The 23,714-nt window shown below is 39.9% G+C and overlaps 1 protein-coding gene across 1 annotated transcript in view; it reads left to right on the top strand.

Moving 5' to 3' along the window:
• The window catches only part of ZNRF2 (zinc and ring finger 2), a 62,681-nt gene that overhangs the window by 32,956 nt on the left and 6,011 nt on the right, over positions 1-23,714 (top strand). The window contains exons 2-4 of the mRNA XM_076331095.1: positions 350-445; positions 21,477-21,582; positions 22,341-22,418. Of these exons, the coding sequence (XP_076187210.1) occupies positions 350-445; positions 21,477-21,582; positions 22,341-22,398 (260 nt within the window). The 3' untranslated portion in view covers positions 22,399-22,418. The remainder of the gene's footprint in view (positions 1-349; positions 446-21,476; positions 21,583-22,340; positions 22,419-23,714) is intronic.

A 23,714-nucleotide genomic window follows, 5' to 3' on the forward strand; every position in this document is an offset into this window, starting at 1 on the left:
ATTTTAATGGCTATGTTCTCTATACATTTCTAATTTCTGTTTTAGTAGAGTCACATTATCCTCTTGTACTTGTCTTAAACTGTTCTTAGAGTTGTTGGGAAACTTTGCGTTCCAGAGGTGGTGAGACATTTATAATTGGCAACAGATCAATTTGCAGAAACAGTGGTCCATTTTGAGATCTGAAATCAAGGGAATTATATTCATGTAGGAAATGTCAGGTCAAAACTGAAAAGCTGCCAGATTTTTTTTTTCTTTCTTTTAATGTGTGTAGAATATTTTTTTGGCTTGACTATACATATCTGCAACATGGTTGAATATACTCATGCTTACATATTTTTATTTTCCATAGGATTCAAGTGCCCTGTATGTTCAAAATTTGTATCTTCCGATGAAATGGATTTACATCTTGTGATGTGTTTGACAAAACCAAGGATAACCTACAATGGTAAGAAAGAAGTAAGCTGATAATTATTTATTCATTTTAAACATTCAGTGATAATAATTCTTTGTTTAATAAGATACTCTGGTAACTAATTCAGTGGACTCAGAAATGGTGTATTTTTTTCCTGTTTATTTTTTCAAAATAGCTCCTAAGAACTTGGTCTTTTTTTATACTGCCTGCCAATATAATTTACACTATTGAATTGTTCTACAAATATAAAATTATTCTTATTTGAGTGTGGGTATTCCAGTTTTTTGGCCACAAGATCAGATATTGGTCAGTTTCTGTTTTGTGCCCGCTTGAGATATGTGTAGTTTAAACTTCTCATCTAATGACATCAAGTAGTGAGGTAGGTCAGTCAAGTCTCCTTCTGGGGACATTATTAAGGACTGTTACTTGACACACTGTGCATTTGCACCTTATGCAAGAAAATCACCCTTTCTTGAAGGAGCTAAAGAACTTTCTCCTTCTTGCTGATTGCATATGTCCTTCATAAGGACTGGTAGGTATGTAAGTCTCACCTTCATTTTTTGTGGGTTTAGTGAGACTTTTGCCAATGTCAAATGAATCACCTGTTGTAGCTCTATTCCCCGCCCCCCCCCCCCCCCCCCCCCATACCACTAAGCTCTCCTTCTAGGCAACCTTCGATGCAAGGCAAACAGGACTTTTGTCACTGTTGGGATCAAACCTTTCTATCACCGTGGCTTAGACTGACACTCAGTTCTATGGCAAGCACACAAAAAGGCTTCAGAGAACTAGGAATTAGAAAATATTACCGAAATCTTAGTGCCTACTTTGGCAGAGCTGCCCTACCATCAGGAAATCTTACAATGTCTCCTGAATGAGCTTATTGCTCACCAGTCATCAGATGTGGAGTATGTGAGAACAGAATGTGATTAGAAATAAATTGTAGAGGAGAGGAAGTCGGATTCTTTTTGGAGGTGCAGAGCAAAAAGTTGAGAGTCAGTGGTCACAAGTGGCATCAGGGAAAAATCTGATTCAATGTAAGGTAGAAATGCTGCATAATGAGGGTGGTCAAACACAGTAGCAGGCACCTGAAGAGGTTGTGCAACCTCCATCCTTGGAGATGATCAGAAATTGACTGAACAAGACCCTGAGCAACTTAGACTAAGTTGGTCCTACTTTGAGTGAGGGGCCAGACCAGAAGACCTCCAGAGGACCCTTCCAATGTAAGTTAGTTATTGTATAAATAACCTGCAGTGTTATGGGCTCTTTGACCCTCCTGGTACCCTTGCTGTTATGGTATCCTACACTGGTTTGTTTGTTTGTTTGTTTTAATTGGAACAAGTCTTGAAGGGTGTTGGACCCGCCTTATTCTTTGTCTGGACAGCAATAATGCTTGGCCTTAATTGCAAAAATAATTTCAGATCATATACTTACAGTTGTGAAATCCATTTCAAAGCACAGCACTCAGGAAAAGTAATTTTTTTTTTTTTTCTCTCCTGGTGTTGCCACACATATATTTGAGAAGGTTGACTTAATCTAACCGAAGGGGCTTTGTTTCTCTTTGTTTTGCCTTTTGTAAAGTAGGACTAAGCATTTTCCAAGATAAGTTGTTAGAAATCTGTGTACTGAGGGATGTTGAACATCAGGGAGAAGCAGGCTAGTCACCCCAGTCAGGGAGGGATAATGCATTTGGGATCAGTTAGGGTAGAGCAGGAGAAGGCAAGCTGGCAGAGAGCAAGCTCTGGCAGTAATCCAACTGACGGGATGTCCACAAGTTATGAGTTAACTGACTGAAATCCTTTGCCCCTGCTGCTCCCTACATGTACATACGAGCGCACTCAGCTGACTAACTTTTTTTCAAAGAAACAGCAATTACATAACATAACCTCTCAGTATTGTTTGTGATGTTCATTTGTATCACAATGGTGCCATATTCAACCTCTTTTTTTTTTTTCCTGCAGTGTTTCTCTCAGCTGGCACGCTGCTGGTTGGAGCTCCTTTGGGCCATCTTGTTACCTTTGCGCAGTCCGTTAAGTCAACAAACTTCTATATAAGTGAGCAGAAGTAAAAACTGTGAGTGGCACCTGAAGCCACTCTCTGGATAATCTGCAACACAACAAAAGCAGTTGTGGACAATGCAATATGAGTTACTACCAGCTATGTGTCACTTCTCAATTTAGGAGTGTGTCTGCTGTATAGAGAGCCTCAGAAACTCATTCTAGGAAATGGTTATATAAGCTTGAAAGGAGAAAACTACTAAATTACATATACTGGTTTGAGAGAGACACTTACTTAGAAGTGTGGTCCCATTCTTATAAACACTTAATAGAAGTGTGCATTGATCCTTATAACTCTAGTTGGTTAGCTCCTGGAGTCGTGGACTAGATCTTAAATTATAGCCTATAGCTGGTTATTTAAATTACTGCAGCACAAAGAAATTGAGGCTATGGCTTCAGACTTGTGCAGTGCTCAGTTGTTACTTTGTAGTATGACTGTGATCCCTTTAATGAGGCTAATGAAGGAGAATTAACTAGCAGATTGGTAACTTAATGCTGCCACGGTTACAGCCTGAGAATTGCATATGAATGTCTATATGCATGCTTTTTTTTCTTGTATATTTTGCTGTTTGCCATGATGAGATCATCAGTGATGGATCTGCCTTTTTGTCATAAGCCATAAGGAGGGCATCTCAAGTTTTGCTTGAGAGAAGAAAAGATGCTGCTGTCAACTTTTGATACCATCTTCCAAAATGGAAGGCATCTCTTTATGCTTTAGTTTCTCATTGTTATCTTGGCCTTATGCCATACATACTCAAATAGAGCCAAGTAGGCATCATTTGCTTGTGTTGGTCACTGGTGGTTTCCCAGTCCTATTACCACTAGCAGGAAAAATATCTTCTTTTTTTTTTTTTTCCCCCTTTTTTATTTTTTCCTCACCTTCTTTTCTCTCTGAATTTTGTGTTGCAAGTAGTTGAAGAGACCCTTAGACTTTGCAGGTGGTGAGATGTTTAAAAATTGAGCAGTTGGATTGAGCTGTGCTTATGTCTAGTTCTGTTCTAGATGTTTCCTCATGATACTGTAAATGTATTAGTTGTTCTTTCTAAGAAATAACAGGGATCAAATTGTATGTATTTTGTCATTCTGAGAAGACAAACCTTCTTTCTTTTTATATGTGATTGAGGCATACAGTCTTCCCCAGAAAAATGTTATAAGACTGTTTAGATGTGATTTGAAGTTTAAAAAAATTAATGAGTCTTCTCAGCCAATCTCTAATTGCTTTCTGAGCTACTTTGTGCTTTGCATTTGGCAGTAGGAAGGGTCAGTGAACTGCAGACTCTGGCAGCTGTCTGATTTACACGTGTTTTCTGAAAGAGAGTGGTCACAAATTTGTCCCAGTTCTATGCTGGAAGTTGTGTTGATTTTCATATAAATAAATCAGTACATTTTATTAGCCTTAGTCTTTCAAAATCATGCGACTTGCCTGCAACAGAGGTCTCATTGCTTACTCAATCTGACATGTAAAAAGAGCTCTTTCTTTTTTTCTGTGGAACTTTGTTCCAAGTATCTCTTAAATTACTTGTGGTGCTCACGCATGAACCAATATCTAGGCATTTCAATACAAAAGCTGGTTAAATGAATGGAATTGTGCAAAAACATTGTGGTGTTTGTTGTTACTGTCTTAAACAGCCTTGCTTTTTTTAGCAATTAAAAACTCTCTTCATACTGTTACTTGCTGAGTTGCTGAGAAGCCAGAGTAGGTCCCACACACTGGTTAGCCACAGGTTGCTAAAAGCCACTTTTATGAAGAAAGTGGGTTACTTGCTAGTTGATGGATTTTTTTTTTTAAAACCACTGCTAAAATATTATATAGCCGTACCTATTCCTTTGAGCTTCTCCAAAGTGTTAAATGAGGCCCCTTGCACCATCTCGTTCAAGTTTGCAGGAAGCCCACATAGGGACTACTCTGCGTAAGATGTTGCTTACAAGGTAGCCCTGTGGTTTGGTCAGGCAGAGGCATTTACTTGAATAACACTCAGTGCTTTGGAAGCAACTTGCCTTTAACTCCTCGCTGATGATTAGACCTATCTGGTAGAGTTTAGGTTTTGAATATAATTATTGTTCATTTTGTATTGTTACAGTATCGATGCTTTTTTTTCACTGGAAGGTGTTTTATAAAAATTGAGGAAACACAGGAGGGACTTGTATCTTTAGGGGCACTAGTTTTAGATGCTTTGCAACAAATGCAGCCAATTCCTCTGGAAGAAATGTTGCAGTTGGTTCTGAAGTAATTCTGGTTTTTGTTTTAAAATTCCTTCGTTTGTTTCTCAGAACACTTTGTAAGACTTATTATTATTAAAGGGCCCCTCTGAGAGCAGGGACTAGCAGCCTGGCACCTGGCCAGATGGGGAAGCCAGTGACCCCAGAGAGCTGGGGAGAGCCAGTCAGCTCACTAGACTGGTTGGCTGGCTCGGTGAGCCGGCCTGTCCTCTTTCAAAAGTTTTGACTGAATTAGCACATTCCTGTGGAATATTTTGGGTTTCATCAAGTCAGCACTTTGTGTTGGAATGCCGTTCTACTGGAAACTTTCTAAGCGGGTCTCCTTAAAGCCGCTTGCTCAGGGGTGGTGCTGCTTTGACATCAGTGCTGCTTTCACTCAGGCCGCTCTACATTTAATCCAGATACGGCAGTGGGTCTGGTTATTGGCCAACATATTTACTGAGGTTCATTTTAAGGGGAAAAGCTTTTGCTAGTGTAATTTCAGAGAGGGAGAGTGTTGAGACATCCAGTGCACGAGCTGCTGGAGGTTTTTTCCTTACTCAAGGTACCTACTTTCAATTATTCTTTTTGAATTTTTTAGCCCTATCACACCAAAAAAAAGCAGGGGATCAAATATCACAGATAGCAGGGATTACATATATGATTTTGTATTTAAAGTTTATCCAGCTCTATTTTGAATGGAGGATTAGTATGTGGAAAGACTGTTATAGACAGAATATTGAAAACTAAGGTAGGTGTACTGGAAAGAAAACATGAGTGAAACTCGATGGGCTCTTCCAGTCTGGCAACATACTTTGTCTTCTGGGGTGTTCAAATCCAATGCCATGCACAGCTAGCCAAATACTCCCATGCCGTCTAACCGAATTCAAAGTGACTTGGGCCACAACAGTGCAACTGATTTAGATTAGTAAGGATGCAAAGCAGAGTTTTGTCATGAGGATTTAAATACACTGTTTATTCTAAATCAGTTCGAGGTATTGGGTTAAGTTATGTCTTGTGAGGAAAGAGAAATGCTGGTACTGCCACATGCTAAGGCCTGCATGTGAGTGAGTGTCAGAATCCTGAGCTGGAATCTGTGTGAGCAATAGTCCTGCTAGAGGAGTTGTCGACATCTAAATGACAGCCATAACATGCGTTTTGATCAAAAGTAGAGACCTGAAGATTGGCATGAGTCACCTGAAGGACTAAATAAAAATATTTTGGAAACGTTCTTTGTGAATGGGACTGACATTTTTTCTAACGCAAGTTATAAGCTTCATTAATTGGTGGCTGTTTCAACATCTTTGGGGCAAGCTACTTTTGCCAGAACTTACTCAGTTTATATTGCTCAGTAGAAAGGAAGAAAAATAGCACACCTTAACCTAACATTTGGACCACCAAGATATGTGATTCTGGTAGTTCCATCCCCTGCGGTGACTTGATTTCCTTGGTCACTTCTGTGCACAAAAAAAGGGAGAGTATTTTACTCAGCAGGGCTGATGCTGTCAACTGTTTTGACTGATGCACTCAAAACTTCAGTCTGGAATGAAAAGAATCGCTAACTTCAAGTTCGCTTCTCTGCCAGGGTTCCTGAGATCATAGCCTAAAAGACCTTGCAAAAGGGCATCTTGCCAGTCTGCCTGGAAAAGCTTAAGGCTCCCTCCTTGTCCTCATCCTTTAATAGGACTAGACTTTCAGCAAAGCAGTACAAAATAATACTAAGGCAAATCAGTTCTTTAATTCCATTTTATAAAATTCTCCATAGAATTTCTCAATTCTTCCATTTTTGGAGTTTAACAAGGTTCTTGGCTAAAAGTTTCTAGCTTCTTGCTCTGCCCTGGATAGTTCTGTGCTCTGTCCTCCGGGGTGCTGGGGAGGGAGAAGCGCATACTTTATAAGGTAGCTTAACAGGACACGTAAACAGACGCTTATTCCGTGCTTGCAGTTAAAATAGTGACATTTACTCTTGTTTTGATCTTGTGTACTCATGAACATCCTCCAGAGTATGTAGGAGGTTCATTCAGTTTCCCTGACGCTTTAAAACTGTTTTCTTCAGTAGTTCTTGAAAGTAATTAGAACTGTTGAACATCTGTTGAACTTTGAGATTTTGCCTAATGTGGTGACAGTAGAACATTACTATAGTAAATAAAATTTTAATCTGACATTTGCACAGCTGTTATTCTGTGCATTGGTATAATACCAGCTTAGACTTTTCATAGCTTGTCTTGCAAATAAGTGTTACAATTTTAGGGAGGGAAATTGTGTTTGGAGAACTTGATTAAAATATAGTGATTAGTTTGTACTTCCTCCCTTTGGGAATTGTTGGTAATGTTTGAACAAGGCAGAAACTTTCACTGGTGTTCACCAGTGTAGGCCATGGATAGCTACTTGTCCAAACCAGACTGCCAAGAGGGAACAGTGACAAACTCTAGCTCTTCCTCCCTTTTGTTCAGTAAAGCTGTATTTCCTTCCAGCCATCCCAAATCTCTCCTTCAACAGTTTTTGGTACCTCACAGAAGAGCACTGCTACAAAAACAGCCTGTTACAGTTTGGGTTTGTTGTGGGGGAAGGTTGTTAATTTTAAAGAGCAACGCTGACAAATGTCACTAAATAAAACCACACACAAGTTCAATGTGTACCTACCTCCTAAACAGGGTAGGACCTGCTCTGGTGACCCCATTTCAGCCTCAGACAGTGGACAAATTGGGTCAGTCTGTGATAGCGTGGAGCTGGCAGCACTTTTAGAGACTGTAGTCTCTTATCTTTCCTCCACACCCACAAACTGTCAACCCTTTGCTATGGAGTCAGAAAAGTAAGCTGTGTATTTCTAATGGTGTGGCTGTGGAGAAAGCTCCTGAAATGGGAACATAGTGTAACTGAGAGGGAAGTGCTTCAAAAGTCTGGAATAGCAGTTCCCAGAACTGAAGACTACCCCATTTATCTTGGTAAAATATAATCTCAGAGGTTTAGTGGTGGTGGTTGAGGGATCAACATTGCTTTTTATTTTACTCTTCATGTAAGAGAAAGGGAGGCGTAGATTTGGAAAGAAGCTATGACAGCTCACTTTCACGATGTGGGTTGGGGATGCTCAATAGGTTATGCTAATTTTTCTTGCTGTAATGAAGTAAAGTCGACATGCTTGCAGCCTGCTGAGGATACACTGCAGCGATCACATCCATTCATCTCTTAAACTTTTCTCTGATTTGTTGTGAGTGGGACTGACTCTTTTAATGAACCTTTGGGGAGAAGGGTATTTGGTGGGTGATTCTCTGCATACTTTCCTTTGAGCCAGGCCTAAATCTGCTAGACCGAACTTCCTGTGACGGAGCCATCACAAGTCACCCCTGGCCAAAATAGCTGCAATGTCACCTCATACTTACTTCAGTTCTTGAGACTGGGACAACAATTTTTTTTTTTTTCCTCAATACATTGGAATTGCCTTTATATAAATGCATGCATGTGCTACGGGAATATTTTATATGCAGCACTGGATAAATACAGTAAAGCTTTTGACAGCTATAGAACAAGCCTGGTTGTTTCTGAAAGAAATAGAGAAAACAGGATCATTCATGTGCTGAATAGCTCAAGTTGTTTATTTTCTTTAGAAGCTACTCCTAACCTGAGATACTGCTGTTGTCTTGCTTTGGTACTGACAGTGCTGCTAAAGTCAAATGACAATTCTTGTCCTGGAAAATTACAGATACACCTGTGAACCAGTGCCGCAAAGAACATCTGCGGGTGATGCGAGGAGTGATTCAGATCAGGTTAGAAGAGGACCTGATACATCGCGCTGTATGTCATTGTGTTTCTCTTACGTAATGGCAGCGCAGTGCTGCATGCAGGAGAAAGCTAAGGGACAGTTTTGTTTGCTCGGTAGCAAACGCTCACTGTGCTGTGACTCCGCATCATGTGATGCAGGCAGACAGGAGCTACCTTCCATGTCTTACACTTAATCAGTCTTTAGCTTTGAGAGGTCATTCAGAGGATGTCATAAATCGTGTCTGCAACTGCTGCAGTCTTGTGACTGCTGGGAATTTAGCTTCAGGGGAAATAATGTTCCTAGTTTTGTATGGTAATTCTGCAGTCTTTAAAGCTGATACCTCTAAAACCTTGAGATTTGACTTGTTTGTTAGCAGCAAACTGACTTATTTTTTGTAGTTGCTCTGTGGAAGCAAAAACCTTGAAAATACACAGCTTTTCCTAATCTTAGAGAATAGGTTTCATTGGCTGGATTTTGAAATGAAACTACTTGAAATCTTTAGGTTTTTAAAAACAAATGCCATACTACTTCTCGCTGAGATTGAGTGATCTGTGTAGGAATTTCATGGTATTTCCTTCCCTAAATTCCTCACTGTTTTGCAGGAACTAGAACAGATTATTTGCAGATCAGGACTTTTTTCTAAAGAAATATAAAAGAATAAGAGGCACTCCCTCTTGCTCAGAAACTACCCCAAGGGCAGATCAATTGAAAGAATAGCCTGAAATGTCATTTGTAATTTTTTTTTTTCTTCAGATTAAAATCTTGCTTTAAAACCTGCTACCCTTTGGTTGTTTAAATAGTCTTGTGCTTCTGAGTTGCAGACTCAAACCTTCAATGACAAAAGAAGTCAGCCCAGCTTTTGCAGGGAGTTTCAGTAGTAGAACAAGCCTAACTCTTCTGAAACAAGCTGGGTGAACACACTGTTAATGTGATAGAGTACTCTCACATCTAAATTGGGGATTATTATCACTGCTTACACAGGAGAAAAAATTATCAGCTTTTAGTGTTTTTAACGAAATCCAGTGATTCTAGAACAGGTAAATTGTCTATTGGCAGGGATTACATTGATTATATACTGACATAGGTACAAAATACTAGACTAGCCTGTTGTATCCTCCCTGGAAGAGCCTCCTCGCTCTCCAAAGTTTGCTTTAAGTCTCACGCGGCTACAGATTTGTTCAGCTGCAGAAATAACCCGAAGTTCTAACACACAGCTGAAACATGAAAAACTTCACTATTGATAGATTTAGTGCTGAACTATATTAACACTCATGAAACGTTGTTAAAGTTTCCTCATAAAAACCCTGGATAACTTCATTTTAACCCTGCACTAATAGCTATCTGTAATTTAAAGCCATATCAAATGTTATTCATTTTGACCGTATTCCTCATCCCCTCTTTTCTTGTGTGAAGTTTAATTAGGTAGTCTTCATGTATGACATTAGGTATTGGATAGCCTTCATGTAGCTAAGCAATAATGTAGTATTCATTGATAATTTTTAGCCCATAAATAATGTTTATTTGTTTGGAATGAAGAGATGGGGGGCGGAATTGTTTGGTTAACACTCTTACTTTTTTTTTTTTTTTTTTCCTCCTCAGTTCCAAGGAAGTCTGTTTCAATCTATGGCTTTATTAGCTGAAATGCCTTGTTGTCATAATGGTGTCCAATAGTTTTGATAGCCTGTAGATTTAAAAAATGAGGAGCAAAATAAAACTTTAATATGGTTGTAGAAATATACTGTCAGATTATGTGCATAAAACTTTGAACAAATACTGGAGAATTGTCTTTGGGGACTTTTTTTTAAACACATCTCCCATGTTAATCTTTTTGTATTATTGTTTGTTAATGATTGTCATTGCTGAATACTGCTGAAATTATGTGGGTGTCTTTTATTCTACTTAATTGTTAGGATCTAGAAATTAATGCTGTTTTGCTTTAAAATGTAAAGGAAGGTTGGTTGGGGGTATTTTTTTTCCTCTTGAAATTAAAGACCCATATGCTCTATATCTTACTGGGATAGTAAAAACCTGTAGGTACCTGTTAGCACCAGAAATATCATATCTCTATCCTTGCTGGAATAAATTACAATACTGGATTATGGGTTAGTGTAGAGCAGAAAAATTGAGATAGCTTTGAAAACTCCGACTCAATATTTGATGTTATCAGAACTTTTTTCATTCAGACATGTTTTGCATTCCATCTATATCACAAGGATAATTGCATTTAAAATATGAATAGCTTTTAAAAGCAGTCTGTCTGCTGTGAACAGAAAAGACAGGCAAGTAAAAATTATGCAGTGATTAATATCCCTATCCTGTGTATGCGCACTTGACACCAGACGTTCAGTTTTAACTTGGAGAAGACTGATCTCAAGCCTGCTGGGAAAAGCACCCTGTAGGCCTAGCACCTGGCACTGGGATTAATAAGCCAGACTTTGTGCACACTGAGTTTTGGCACCAGAGTTTTCATTGTGTGTTGCTCAGTAATGCATCGTATCTTCCCTAAGAATAGCGTCTTAGTCAGACACACCTGTTTTTCTCCCCTCCTTCTGTTTCGAGCTTAGGCTCATAGTTTCATCTTTCACACCATCTTCCTTTGTGGTCCCTATGCATTCATTTTGTGTCAGATCAAACCAAACTCCTCTGCAAGCTTGCGAAGAAATGAGTCAGTTATTTGGCCAATGTTAAAAGACTGGAAAAAAGACTTGGCAAAACTCATTGTGCTCAGGGCACCTGTAGGAAGCCTGGAATAGGAACTTGAAAAAGGACAAAGTGAACAAAACACTGAATCAAATCCTACATCCAACTTCAAAACAAGTCACCATTAAAGTAACCCATGTTGCCCAGAGTAATAGGCTAGCTAACTGCATCTGAGCTTCCTCTGTTCATTCCTTCTCTGCCTCTGCTCTTCAGGCACACTGTTCCCCTACTCTTTCCTTCCATGAAGGTTTCTAATGTGCCTGCTTCACCTACGTTGTGTTAGATGAGAGTTCTTACAGATTTCATTAGGCCAGCAGGTCCCTGTCACGCTCTCAATTTCTTGCAGACCATTACTAGAATGAAACTTCTTAATTGAAAATCATTACAAAGCAATTTCTCTGACTTCTGATCATAGTTTCAGTGATGGTGAATGGTTGAAGCCTTGCCATTTGGAAAAACTGTCTTCTGCAACCGTTTTGGTCTCCTTTTGTGTTGGGGATAAAATAAGCTTAGTCACTTTAAAAAGCTGCCAAAGCAGGAGGGATTTCCTAACCTCAGCGGGGATCCTTTTGTACAGTCACATCAACATCTTGCATTTGCAAAATCTTTTCAAATTTAGATCTTTCCTTCAGCTTGATCAGAGACAACCATCTTCTGTCGTACCTATGCTGCCACATTGACGCTCTGCTTTACTTTCCCAGTCTTTGTGAACACTGTTGGCAATAGTATCTAGTATTGATTTGGCAAAGTTGTTCATTTTAACAGACTTACAGCATCATAGCTAAGTCTTCCTTCTGACCAAAAAGCTATTTGAAGAGAACTGTCTCTGCACAGTATATGAAAGGAATTTTTCACCCTCCTTCTAATCACAGTGGTATCTTTTCCTCCTTAAATCATTCAGTTAGATTCTTGAGTGATTTACTACCAGAAGAAACTTCTGTAGATAAATACTCTTGGGGTTTTATGCCTGGTTGGTTGTGGTGGGGGTTTTTTTTGGGGGGGAGGTTTGGTTTGGGTTTTACTGTTTTGGCTTTTTACCTTTGGTAAAGAAGTCATCTGCTACACAAGGCAAGCTGCACCCCAGGCCTCTCTCATTTTTCTTGAATGTGCCCCCCTTGGTGACAAGACGTAACTTTCTGCCCCTTGCTCTGGGGGATACCGTGTGGTTCAGCCACCTTTGGACTGGATCTGTGGATTGCGATCCCAAGTTCCCAACAGGCCTAAACTGATTTTGCATCTATCATAGCAGTTTCTTAGTGCTGGTACAGATTGGCAGCTACATATAAGTAGCCCTTAAATATTTTGCTTTGTTTTACTTTTCAAAGATAAGAAGCATTGTTTGGCAAAGAATAAAAATGATAAAAGATCTGCATGTGTGGATCCCGCACTGATATTCTTCTTTCTTGCCTGCTTCTGTAAGTTTCCTTCATCCCAGCTATCTCCAGTGCCCTGTAAGAAACAATCCTCTCTAACTGCAGCAGACTCTTTGTCAGCAATACATGCTGGTTGCCCCTGGCCAATTTACTCAACCACTCCTTCTTTTGTAGCATATTTGTGGTGTAAGATCCTCTTTGATGGTAAAGTCAGCCTTGAGAAGTGTAAATCGTTCTTACACAATGAAGCCGAGGAGGAGGTATTCCCCAAGTGATAGTTCCTTACACTGTTTCCTAAGGAGACTTATTTTGCTGCTGTTTCATTTCTTGTGTGTTTGCCCTCTTACATGCTACTTTTGATTTAACTCCTGACATTCAAGATTAATACCCGATAACCTGAGAGGTCATGTAATATTGATTAAAAACCAAGAAAACAGCCTAAAGGCAGCTTCCTTGTTCCATGTGCTGCAATAAGCAGCTTTTGTTTCGGACAGTATGTGCTGGGGTATGCTATTCATGATGGAGTTGTACAGTGGAGTGCTAGTTTGGGACTGCTGCATTCAAGGCTTTTTCACCCAGTCGCCTCCTGATGAGACAATATTTAGAAGTATTTTTATCTCCCAGGAATAGTGTTTCTGAAGGGAGAGGAAGAAGCCTTGGGACAAATAGTGTCCCAAGGAAGACTGTTCAAGAACGAGTTACCCCTTGGGTCATTCGAAACACAAATATACATCACTTCAGTTGGAATGAGGACTTAGTACAGGATGAGTAAGGCTGGCAAAAAATCTCTTTACATCATGTTCTGGAGGATAAGACTGTTTATTTGTGGTTCGTTTGTGAACAGGTGCAGCTGTTTGGCCCGTATCTAGAGTAAAATTTGACAGTTTAAGGACATGGTACTTACAAATGTGGTGAACCGAACTTCTCTTCAGAAGTCAGTATAACAGGAGAAAGTTGTTTAGCTATCTTGAGATGATTTAATATTCAAGGGCATCTCAAACTGCAAGCAGACTGATTAAACAGAAGTGGGAAAGACTGCTTAAGCTTAAGTTTCAGAATCAATCAGACAACTGTCTCTGTATCAAGAGCAAATCTTGAATCACTGTGGAAACACATAGTCACTCTGGCAATAAATCTTGAGAGGAGCACAAGACACTTCGTGTCCAATTGGATTGATAAATTTTATCTTGTATGAGTACCTATTTCACCCCAACGCTTTCTGCTAGAAGCATAAATACGGACTGACGAAGTTGGTACACTGATCACGATAGCATAGGAGCAGCTGTGGATGTTGTTGCTCGGAAGTGAGGAGCTTTATTTCCCAGACTACTTGGCCTTTTTTCAAAGCCTAGCTCTTCGCTGGGAGTCCTGGGATGCAAACTTGACTTTGTCTATGAGCAAGATGTCTTAATTGGACATTGTATGAAAGCTGTCTTATTTAAACTTGGGATTTAAAATTCTTTTGCAGAACTGTAGCTTGTATTGACAACATCTATCTTGAAGTTGCAGATAGCTCTCCATTGTGGCCACTGAAGCAAACCTCTTTACAGAAGAACTGTTTCCCTCCCAGTGCACAAATCCCTTTCCCCTCTGTATTATTTAGTTTACCTAATTAGAATTGTATCCAGGTAGCTACGACTGTACAGGCTTTTACACTCATCCTGCTCCCTAAAATGTGCTTCTATCGCTACTGTTTCAGTTTTTATCTTTATTCAACAAAAAGTGAGTGTTTTTTCTGTACCATACACCCGATCATTATCTGTCTGAACAGGAAGTATCTAGCTATTTCTCAGAATTAGCTTCTAAAAGCTGAGCATGTACCACAAAAATCTAAATCCAGTTCTTCAAATACTGGGTTAGCTGAGAAACAATGAAACTTCTGCAGCTACCTCCCTCTAGCTCAGCATGGTGTTGTGATACAAGTATTGCAACTTAGGCCTTATTCTGCAAATATTTTTCTTGTGCAACTTTCACTTTACGTTTGTGTTTTAAGAGAGGGGAGCACCAAAGACTGTAGGCAATGTTTGTGCAGGAATTCTTTCATGATGGGTATCTGTTTGTATATAGATATCTCGGTCTTGGACCAACACTTAGCAAAGTGAGAGGGAAAGGGAAAACAAGGATAATGCTTGGACTTTGAATAGGAAATTGTAACGGGCTGCCACGTTGCAAGGGGTGAAGAGTGAGATGCCAAACAAAACCCCCCAAAATTAATCACATGCTTTGTCAGTATTTGTGGAAGTGTCACCTTTGTTGTAGCTGGTTAGTTTGTTTTAGAGAGGTTATGTTTTTGTGTGTTGTGGTGGGGAAGGTGTTTTTAGATTGGTTAAGTTCTAGGTATTACCGTGCAAGTCGTGCAATGGTGTTTGGGGTTATTGTGCCTGCCGGAAGTGCATGAAAAGTCACAATGTGCATGTTTGATTAGCGTATGGGTATTAGTTTTTTCAGCAGTATAAAAGGGAATTTGGATTGAAGTTACTCAGTAGAGCTGAATTGTGAATTTCTACATGCTTAACTTGCTGGTATTATGAATCCTGAAAACCACTTAGCTGTGGTTCAAGTAAAAACACTAGATGTTAAAAATCTTCCCTTTTGCATCTGATCTACAGGAGGTTGCTTGTATTAGAGCAATAAGAAATGTTTCTGGTCAGGAACCCACTTTCTTCAGAAGGTATGTTCCTCACTGAGGGCAGTGCAAGTTTAACTTCTGGCTGTGAAGGTGCAGTCTTCATAGGTGAACAAAGCTAATGACTTTAGCTCTGCCTTGCTCAATCTGCTGACAGACCCTGTAGCTTGGAAAGCTCTGCCAATAAAGTATCTTCTGCAGTGACAACTGAATGATCTTTCTCCTGCTGTTGAGGGCTCTGAGCACTAAAGAATCAGCTCTCCTTCAGAGTGTCTTTCTGCCTCAATTTTTGAGCAGCAGCAGAGGGCTGATCTGGCCATCCAAGAATGATCCCTAGCTGGAGCATGCTGAATCAAGGATGTTCCTCTTGTGGCAGCCAGAATACTGAACAACAGGTAGAATGCCGAAGAAACTGCTTGCTCTCCTAGTGCTGAAGAAGGACTGGGAGAGAAAGCTTTTGCTTGCAAAGACAGTTACGGAGCTACATGAGAGAAGCACACCCTGCATAATGGTCCCTTTTCTTTCCATTCCAGTGTCTACTTCTCCCAAGGATATTAACCCCAAATAAGAAGGCTGTCCATATTATTCATATCAGATAGTGGCTAATAATGTTAATCTCTTCCTCCTTTCTCCAATGCCTGCATTGCAACAGTAAATGAAATGAGATGATGGGGGGTAGGAGGAGTGGTAGAAAAAGTAGGTCTAGAGAGAATGATATTTTGCGGAAAATGGGTGTGAAGAGGAGGAAAGCATAGTAGGAAATAGCTGGAAAGGAGTGGAGAGGGAGAAAAACAGATGCAGCAGAAGCTGGAAAGATTTAGTAAATCAAGTCAGTAACATTTAGTAAGTATGTTAATCACATACACACATACTTGCTGGCTACCGAATAGTACCTGTGGAACGTGCAGGTCCTTCTGGTCTACTTGTTTTTGTAACAGCGTAAGGAAAAACTTTGGATCGTCCCAGAAGGTGATATCAGTAAAAGTGTAGAATAAATTCTGCAATGTGGATGAGTTCATGCTATACCTGTGAAGAAATATGTTGGCTTCTAGATGTCTAGAGCTTGACGTATTCCGTTTAAAAACAAGCAAAGGCAGTCTCTAGTACTTAACTGAGAGAGTTTTTAGTAATCAGCAACAAAAATTCATGAATGAGTAACAGATATATGGTAGTATGTACTATCTAATGACATTTCATCAATGTTTTTTAACATCTTATGGCTCTTGTTTTACCAATTTTAGTGCTGATAAGGTACTGTTCAGAAAGTATGTTCTGATTAAGTTTCAGTCATATTCCTGAAAGCGTGCACCTTTGTGGTGTCCTTCACTGTTAAGCTAGCTGCGGTGGCAGCTTCCACAGGCACTTAAGCTTTTAAGTTTTAGAAAAAATACAGGTATTTTGAAATATTGTCATACTGGATTAGATCAAAGGTCTTTCTAACTTGGTGTTCTGTTTCCAGTGAATGCTTAGAGAGAAATAAAATACTGCAGCTATAAGGTGATATCTCCCCAAATACTATTGCCGTCTCCATGATTCGTGACTTGGGGTTTCCTGAGCCTAGGGCTATATCTATCTGTGTTTTTTAAAAAAAAAAGCAAAAAGCAGTAGCACAGATTTTAATGACTTAATCCATAAGGTATGTATTGCATGTGTTTTTGCAGCCCTCAGTTTAAAGACAGACTATTTAATTTCAGGCTGTTTCAGGCATTGCCTATAATTTTAACCATGGCTGAGTTGGTGGCTTTGATAGTCATTGGATATATTTTTCAAAAGTTCTAGAAAAAGTTTTTAATTGGTAAAGTATGTGCAAAATTGCCAGGATGATTGTATTTTAATTCAGTACTACCTATTTTGCTATAAATGCAGGAGTGGAGTAGAATTTATTTTTCAGTAAAGATAAAAGCAGAATTTTAGGAGGAAAAATTACTGACAACCAGAAGTTAAAACAGTAGTAGTATTAACCAGGGAGAGAGGAGAGGAGAAGGAAGTACTTGAGCAGACACAGGAGGGAAATACTATGCTCTTTTGCCAGATTTCATCTTTGAGACCAGTCTTTGGCTAATGAGTACTTGTTCAAATAGCTGGGAAGGTGGAGGAGTGTTTACCTCCTATTTGGTGCAAGGCAGATGGATGTGGGGGTGTGGTGAGTGTGTATGTACCCATGTGTGGGTGAAATGGAAAAATGCGGCCTCTGCTTATTTCCTCTTCCCACTTCCATTTAGGTAATACACTCATATAAATGTTTTAATCATAACATTGATGAAATCTCAAACTGTTCTTTTTTTCAAAAGAGAAAAGATAAAAAGAAAAATAATAATATCTATCTGTTGAATTACTCCACTGCAGGAAAATATGAAAACAAAAAAAAATGTTCAGACTGCAGTGGTTCTGTGTAAAATGATTTACACATTTTTCCGTAACAGATATGTTTAAGAGTCAGTGTTAAATGGCCCTTAAACTGACTTCCATCTGGTATAAGCCAATGTTGGTGCAGGAGAGTGCTGTATGAATCAAGTACAGAAGAAATTCTGACCGGATCCAGGCCTAACAGGTTTTTCACGCCTTTTTCTTCATCTGGGATTGATGATCTGAATCACCTAAAATGATCAAAAGGGAGTCAGACCCAAAGTGTCGTAGGTCCTTGAAGGATTTGGTTTTGCTATCGTCACTCTATATGTGTAATCAATTATGAGCATAATTACACGGGTTTGGAGTCTGTTAATGTGCAGTGCCAAGTTACACATGGGCATTTATAGCAGTTGGGTATTTTGTATTAATTCCTTCAGAACTTATGCTTTGCTCTTGCACAAGAGCCTGGTAGGATTCGTAAGGTTAACACAAGAAGCAGGGAATGCCGACTCCTCGTTATTTCAGAGGAAGAGCCGCACTGAAACCTGTTAATAAAATCTCTTCTGCAGGGGTGGCAGAACCCTACCGCGTTTCTGAGGCCCCGTCCATGCCAGCCATCAGCAGCATTCACACCAGCTCCCTCTGGCACGACTAGGGAAAGCCCAGTGCGTGCCCAGCGGCTCATCCTGGTGGGAAAGCCTGGAGTGAAGCCAGGGAGGGCGGCAAGCTGTTTGCCTGGGATTTGCGCGGTAGGGCTGGTATTGGCAAGCGGGAGGCTAATGGCATTTGGGGAGAGTACTGGAGGGAAGAAAAGGAGCCTCAGACACTTACGCCAGGGCTAGTGGGAGATACAAATGTTTAAATTGGCATCTTGCCCTAATGTTAGCCAAAAGGTGCAGTACCTTGTTAAATCGCTCAGCGGGAGTTCAGACCCAAGCGTTGTACAGTCTGGGGAGCGCACGATAAGCCAGACACACACAATAGAGAATGATGTGAAAGCAGTTCACAGGAATGTTTTCTTTTATAAATTGTATTTTTATTGGACAGCTTTTTAGTTTTTGTCATCAAAGCTTGACTAAATGCTTCCCTCTTGAGAGTGCTGAGGGAGGGAGGCTGGGGATTAATTCACTGGAGGTATCCTAGTGCCATTTTGTTTTGGGTACTAGCTGCTGATCTGATAAAGTGACTCTGTGGAAAAAATTACTTTTATTAAGTATGTTCTGTGTGTATGACACATGCTTGAATTATTAATGGTGCTTCTTCCTGCAACCTAACTGTGGGAAGAGAGTAGATCTGCTCATAGGACTTTTGGCAAAGTACTTGTGTAAAGAGGTGGTCTAGGAGGGTAGTGTCTGAGAGCCTCAGGCAAAGATTAATATCTCTGTAGCAGGACAATGCTGTCTGGAGAGTCATTGCCTCCTGGTGTCAGATTTTAAACTATCTTTTTATTAAAAACAAAACCCAAAAAAACCCCAACAAAAAAAACCCAAACAAACCTCAAGGAAGTATTTATCCTTAGCACCCTCTTCTGGGCAAGTTCTTAGTGTCAGGATTTTGTAAGGACAGATAAGAGTTCTTAAGATCTTTTGTATTGTTTTAAACTGCTTTCTCTCTTAGGTACCTCTAATGTTCTCAGAAGCTTACAGCTTCTGATAGAACAACAGAAGCAATTTCTTAATATGATGCCTACCAATAATGTTACCATGTGTAAAATACATTTTTTATTTTCTTCATTGTGGTAGGTGTATATTATTTATTAATTTGTTTTGAATATTTTTCTTTATAACAGTCCACCTAATGTTAGATATTCTTCACATATCCTCATGAAGATACCACATACGTGGCATTATACAGTATTTTTAGCATAACCAATGAATATAGCAGAGACTGAAATGAGCACTCTTTTAGAAACCCAAGCCACCTGCAAGACAGCTTGCTGTCATTCTAAGGGAAACAAGGTAGACCTAATTTCATTTCAGTTTTTGCTGCAATGATAGCTTTTTAGTTGTCTGCTTGTCATTTTCTGTGTGTTTGGAATGCCGTAGTGATGAGTATTGGAGCCACTGGAGAGAATAGCGTAGAGCTGGTGGTTTCTCTGTCGTACCTGGGAACCGTACTCTCCATAAACAGTCCCCTTAGGCTCCTTTTGGTTAAGAAGGGGAAGCTTTTCCCATGAAACTGTGGAAATTTGAACACGTGGGCTTTACTTTGCCAAGTGTGCATCTTTCTGATCTGCCAGAGATTGCCAGCTTAGTTGCTACGTGGTCCCTTGTTGGGAATGCTCTGTGCACTGTGTGAGGTCGCGTCTAACTGGGACTTTTAACCTGCTTCTGGCAAACAGGGCCATACGTGATCTCCTGTTTTGCTTTGTGCTAAGACTGAATTCTGCAGCCCACGTTCTGGCTAAGAGAAGTGTACAAGAGAGAAGGTTTTTATTAAAAATAATATATTTTCCCAGAAACTTCTGTGTGAAAGCCAGCTCTTGTGCATTCCTAGTTACTTACTTTCTTCTCCTTTGTTATGGGACTTGGTAATGCTGCAAAAAATTCAGTATCTCCAGGAATTTAGGGTCATTGGAGCTATACAGCACTGATCCATCCCTGATGGAAAACTCCCGCTCCTATTGCTAACAGTTGCATACTTTACACTGAGGAAAAGGTGGATGCAATGTGGTAGAACATGCTGAAATGGTGTCGTGGTTTAACCTCAGCCGGCAACTGAGCACCACACAGCCGTTCGCTCACTCCTCCCCCCCTCCCAGTGGGATGGGGGAGAGAATTGGAAGAGTAAAAGTGAGAAAACTCATGGGTTGAGATAAAAACAGTTTAATAATTGAAATAAGATAGTAATAATAATAACAATAATAATAATAAAAGAATATAGAAAGCAAGTGATGCATGATGCAATTGCTCACCACCCGCCGACCGATGCCCAGCCAGTCCCCGAGCAGCGGCCCCCCCGACCAGCTTTCCCCAGTTTATGTACTGAGCATGACGTCACATGGTATGGAATGTCCCTTTGGCCAGTTTGGCTGTGCCCCCTCCCAGCTTCTTGTGCACCTCCAGCCTTCTCAGTCGGTAGAGCATGGGAAGCTGAAAAGTCCTTGACTTAGTGTAAGCACTACCTAGCAACAACTAAAACATCGGTGTGTTATCAACATTGTTCTCATGCTCAATCCAAAACCCAGCACTGTACCAGCTACTAGGAAGAAAATTAACTCTATCCCAACCGAAACCAGGACACATGGTGAGAAGAGGAGGTTGAAGGTGTGAAATACGCGTACTAGAAAGGCTGGTATAAGAAAGCCAGATGTATAGAAGAGATGAGTAGGACAGGAGAAAAAGCAAATGATAGGCTGAGTGTTTAGAAGTTAAGATGATCTTTACCTAGCTAATTACCTGCAGTGTCCTGTCCAGAGAAATGTTATGTTCAGGCTTGAGCTTAACCTCCATAGTGAAAACTGAGCATGGGGAAGAAGGTACAGCTAGTAAAAACCACCCAGCATGGATCCTCAAAGCCCTGGAGGCATTACGTACCATCTGTGTGAAGAACCCAACTTCTCCAATGGTTAGCCCTTGGGGTTGGCAGCACAGCCTGTGTCTGCTGCAGCTGCGTGGTTCAGAGTGCAGGTTTCCGAGGTCAGATCAGAGCAGCCTGTGTGGTTGGATATGGATCTGCTGAGAGAGTATAAACTCCAAAGGGTGCCGGCTGTTGATTATGGCTACTCCTCTTCTCCATATGGGTGTCTTTCTACAGGACTTTGTTTTGAGCTACGGCTGTGTTTAGGCAAGAAACTGAATCATAACCATATTTTAATTTGAGCCGTTGAAATGTCTCCCATCAGGAGTCTTCAGTCAGCTCGTGTGTGACCGATCCTCACCTTGACATGGCTTTCTGCAGGACAAGAAGTATCTTCTGTAGCTGGCCTTGATGTTCTGAATAAAGAACATTTTGCTTGTAGTAGTCTGCTTTGTAACGGTTTAACTTTGTGCTCTTTCTTCAGAGGATGTGCTGAGTAAAGATGCTGGGGAGTGTGCAATATGCCTGGAAGAGCTGCAGCAAGGAGATACTATAGCACGGCTGCCTTGCCTCTGCATATATCATAAAGGGCAAGTATTCCTCAGGATGCATATAAAATTCCAGAAGGTTGCATTTATTGGGTAACTCCTCTAAGGGGTGCTTAAAGGAGCACTAAAACTTAGTTGCTTTTTACATTTAAAAAACAATCAAACAACAAAGAAACAACAGCAGCAACCCTAAAAATGTTTTTAAAATGACATCTTTTTGCCTCTCCACCAATGTGTTTGAAGTCAGTTTTCCCTACTATAGTCTTCTCATGCTTCCGTGAAAGGCCCACAGGAAAAATAAGGCAAAATCGCCTGTATGGGGAAGGAGTGCACATCATGGCTAGGGAGCTTAGGTTGTGTGTGCTCAAGTTTTGTCAAATGCTAACAGGCTTGGGGGGGGAGAGGGAGGAACACTTTTTAGACCTGTTTCATATTTGTTTTCACAAGTGTCTGTAACTACAGGAAGTAAAATGTCAATGCATGATATAAGCAAGATGATAGTGTTAGTAGTGAAGTAACCTGTGTATAAAACCGGGGTAGTAACTTGTAAAATGCTTCCTTGGAAAACTTTAACACTTAGGAAATTTAGTTTTTCAACAGTGTTTAATATCCAAATATTACTGTGGTTTGGGGTTATTATATTTTCCAATGATGTGTGTATATACATACACTTCTTTGTATAATATAAAATCCTACTAGTCATTGAAATTATGAGAAACCAGTTTATATTCATATCTTACTGCTAAATGTTACTGAGATATTCATGCCAATTATTTTAATTTTTGTCTTGCATCCAACAGCTGCATAGATGAATGGTTTGAAGTAAATAGATCTTGCCCTGAGCATCCATCAGATTAAGACAAGATTCATGCTTTTAGGTAATATTTATTTTTAGACGCATACATTTCAACAATAAATATCTTGATTATCTGAAATAACTCTTTATGCTATTTTTTTTAAATTTGTGAATTTGCTACTGTGTCTCAGAACTGCAATATTAATCGGTAAGTATTGACGTATATTGCAATATGTAAAAGGTTTCTGCATCCTTATGGCATGGTCTGAAATGATGTATTCCAGTTTTAGTTCTGGGAAGTGGCAAGTCAGTGCCAATAAAGCTTTAACATTAACTTCTAAAGAGTATTTTTTCCATGGAAATGAAACAAAATTAAAATAATACAATTGTGTAATTTTGGATTGTTCCATGAGTACTGGCATTTATTTCTGACGGGAAGCTTTTGGAATCATATGAAAAAGTTGAAACTAGGTATTTTCAAAACCACTTTCATGTTAATGCATTCCAGAATGTTTAAAATTTATAAATAAATAAAAAATGTTAACACGTTTCCATCCATCCCATCTCACAGAGGTTCACATTTCTCCAGCTTATGTTTTGTGTTAATGATTTCAGGTCTGCAATCAGTGTCAAAGGTTTAAAGGATAGGTTTATTTTCTTAGTTGACTAGTTAGAAAACTTTATCTTGCATTAAACTACTGCCCCTAAGCATTGCCAAACACACCAACAGTCATCATAATTCTTAGAGAAATGGAGATATCTGAAATTCTGGCTGGTAGCCGAGTGTTTGGTTTTGTTGTTCTGATGGAAATAAAAAAAAATAATAATCTGAAGACTTCATCATTGGCATTTATTTGTTCATTTGTTTCATCTTCATAGAATCATAGAATAGTTTGGGTTGGAAGGGACCTCTAAAGGTCATCTGGTCCAAACCCCCTGCCCTGGGCAGGGACATCTTCCACTAGATCAGGTTGCTCAGAGCCCCATCCAACCTGACCTTGAATGTTTCCAGGGATGGGGCATCCACCACCTCTCGGGGCAACCTGTGCCAGTGTTTCACCACCCTCAGCGTAAAGAATTTCTTCCTTCTACCTAGTCTAAATCTACCCCCCTTTAGTTTAAAGCCATTCCCCTTTGTCCTGTTGCAACAGGCCCTGCTAAAAAGTTTGCCGCCATCTTTTTTATAAGCCCCCTTTAAGTACTAATGTTGCAGGTCACATTGCAGTGCTATGGTTGTTGCAGGGGTAGCAGAGAAAACCTGAAGGAAGGTATCCTGCTACAGGGATAATTGTTTTAACAAATAAACATGTTTCCTGTATCGCCCCCAACAACTGAATTGTGGAAGAAGCCTGCATGCTCTTTATGAACACATTTGTCT

The sequence above is a fragment of the Aptenodytes patagonicus genome, chromosome 2, assembly GCF_965638725.1.
Source record: "Aptenodytes patagonicus chromosome 2, bAptPat1.pri.cur, whole genome shotgun sequence".
Taxonomy (NCBI): domain Eukaryota; kingdom Metazoa; phylum Chordata; class Aves; order Sphenisciformes; family Spheniscidae; genus Aptenodytes; species Aptenodytes patagonicus.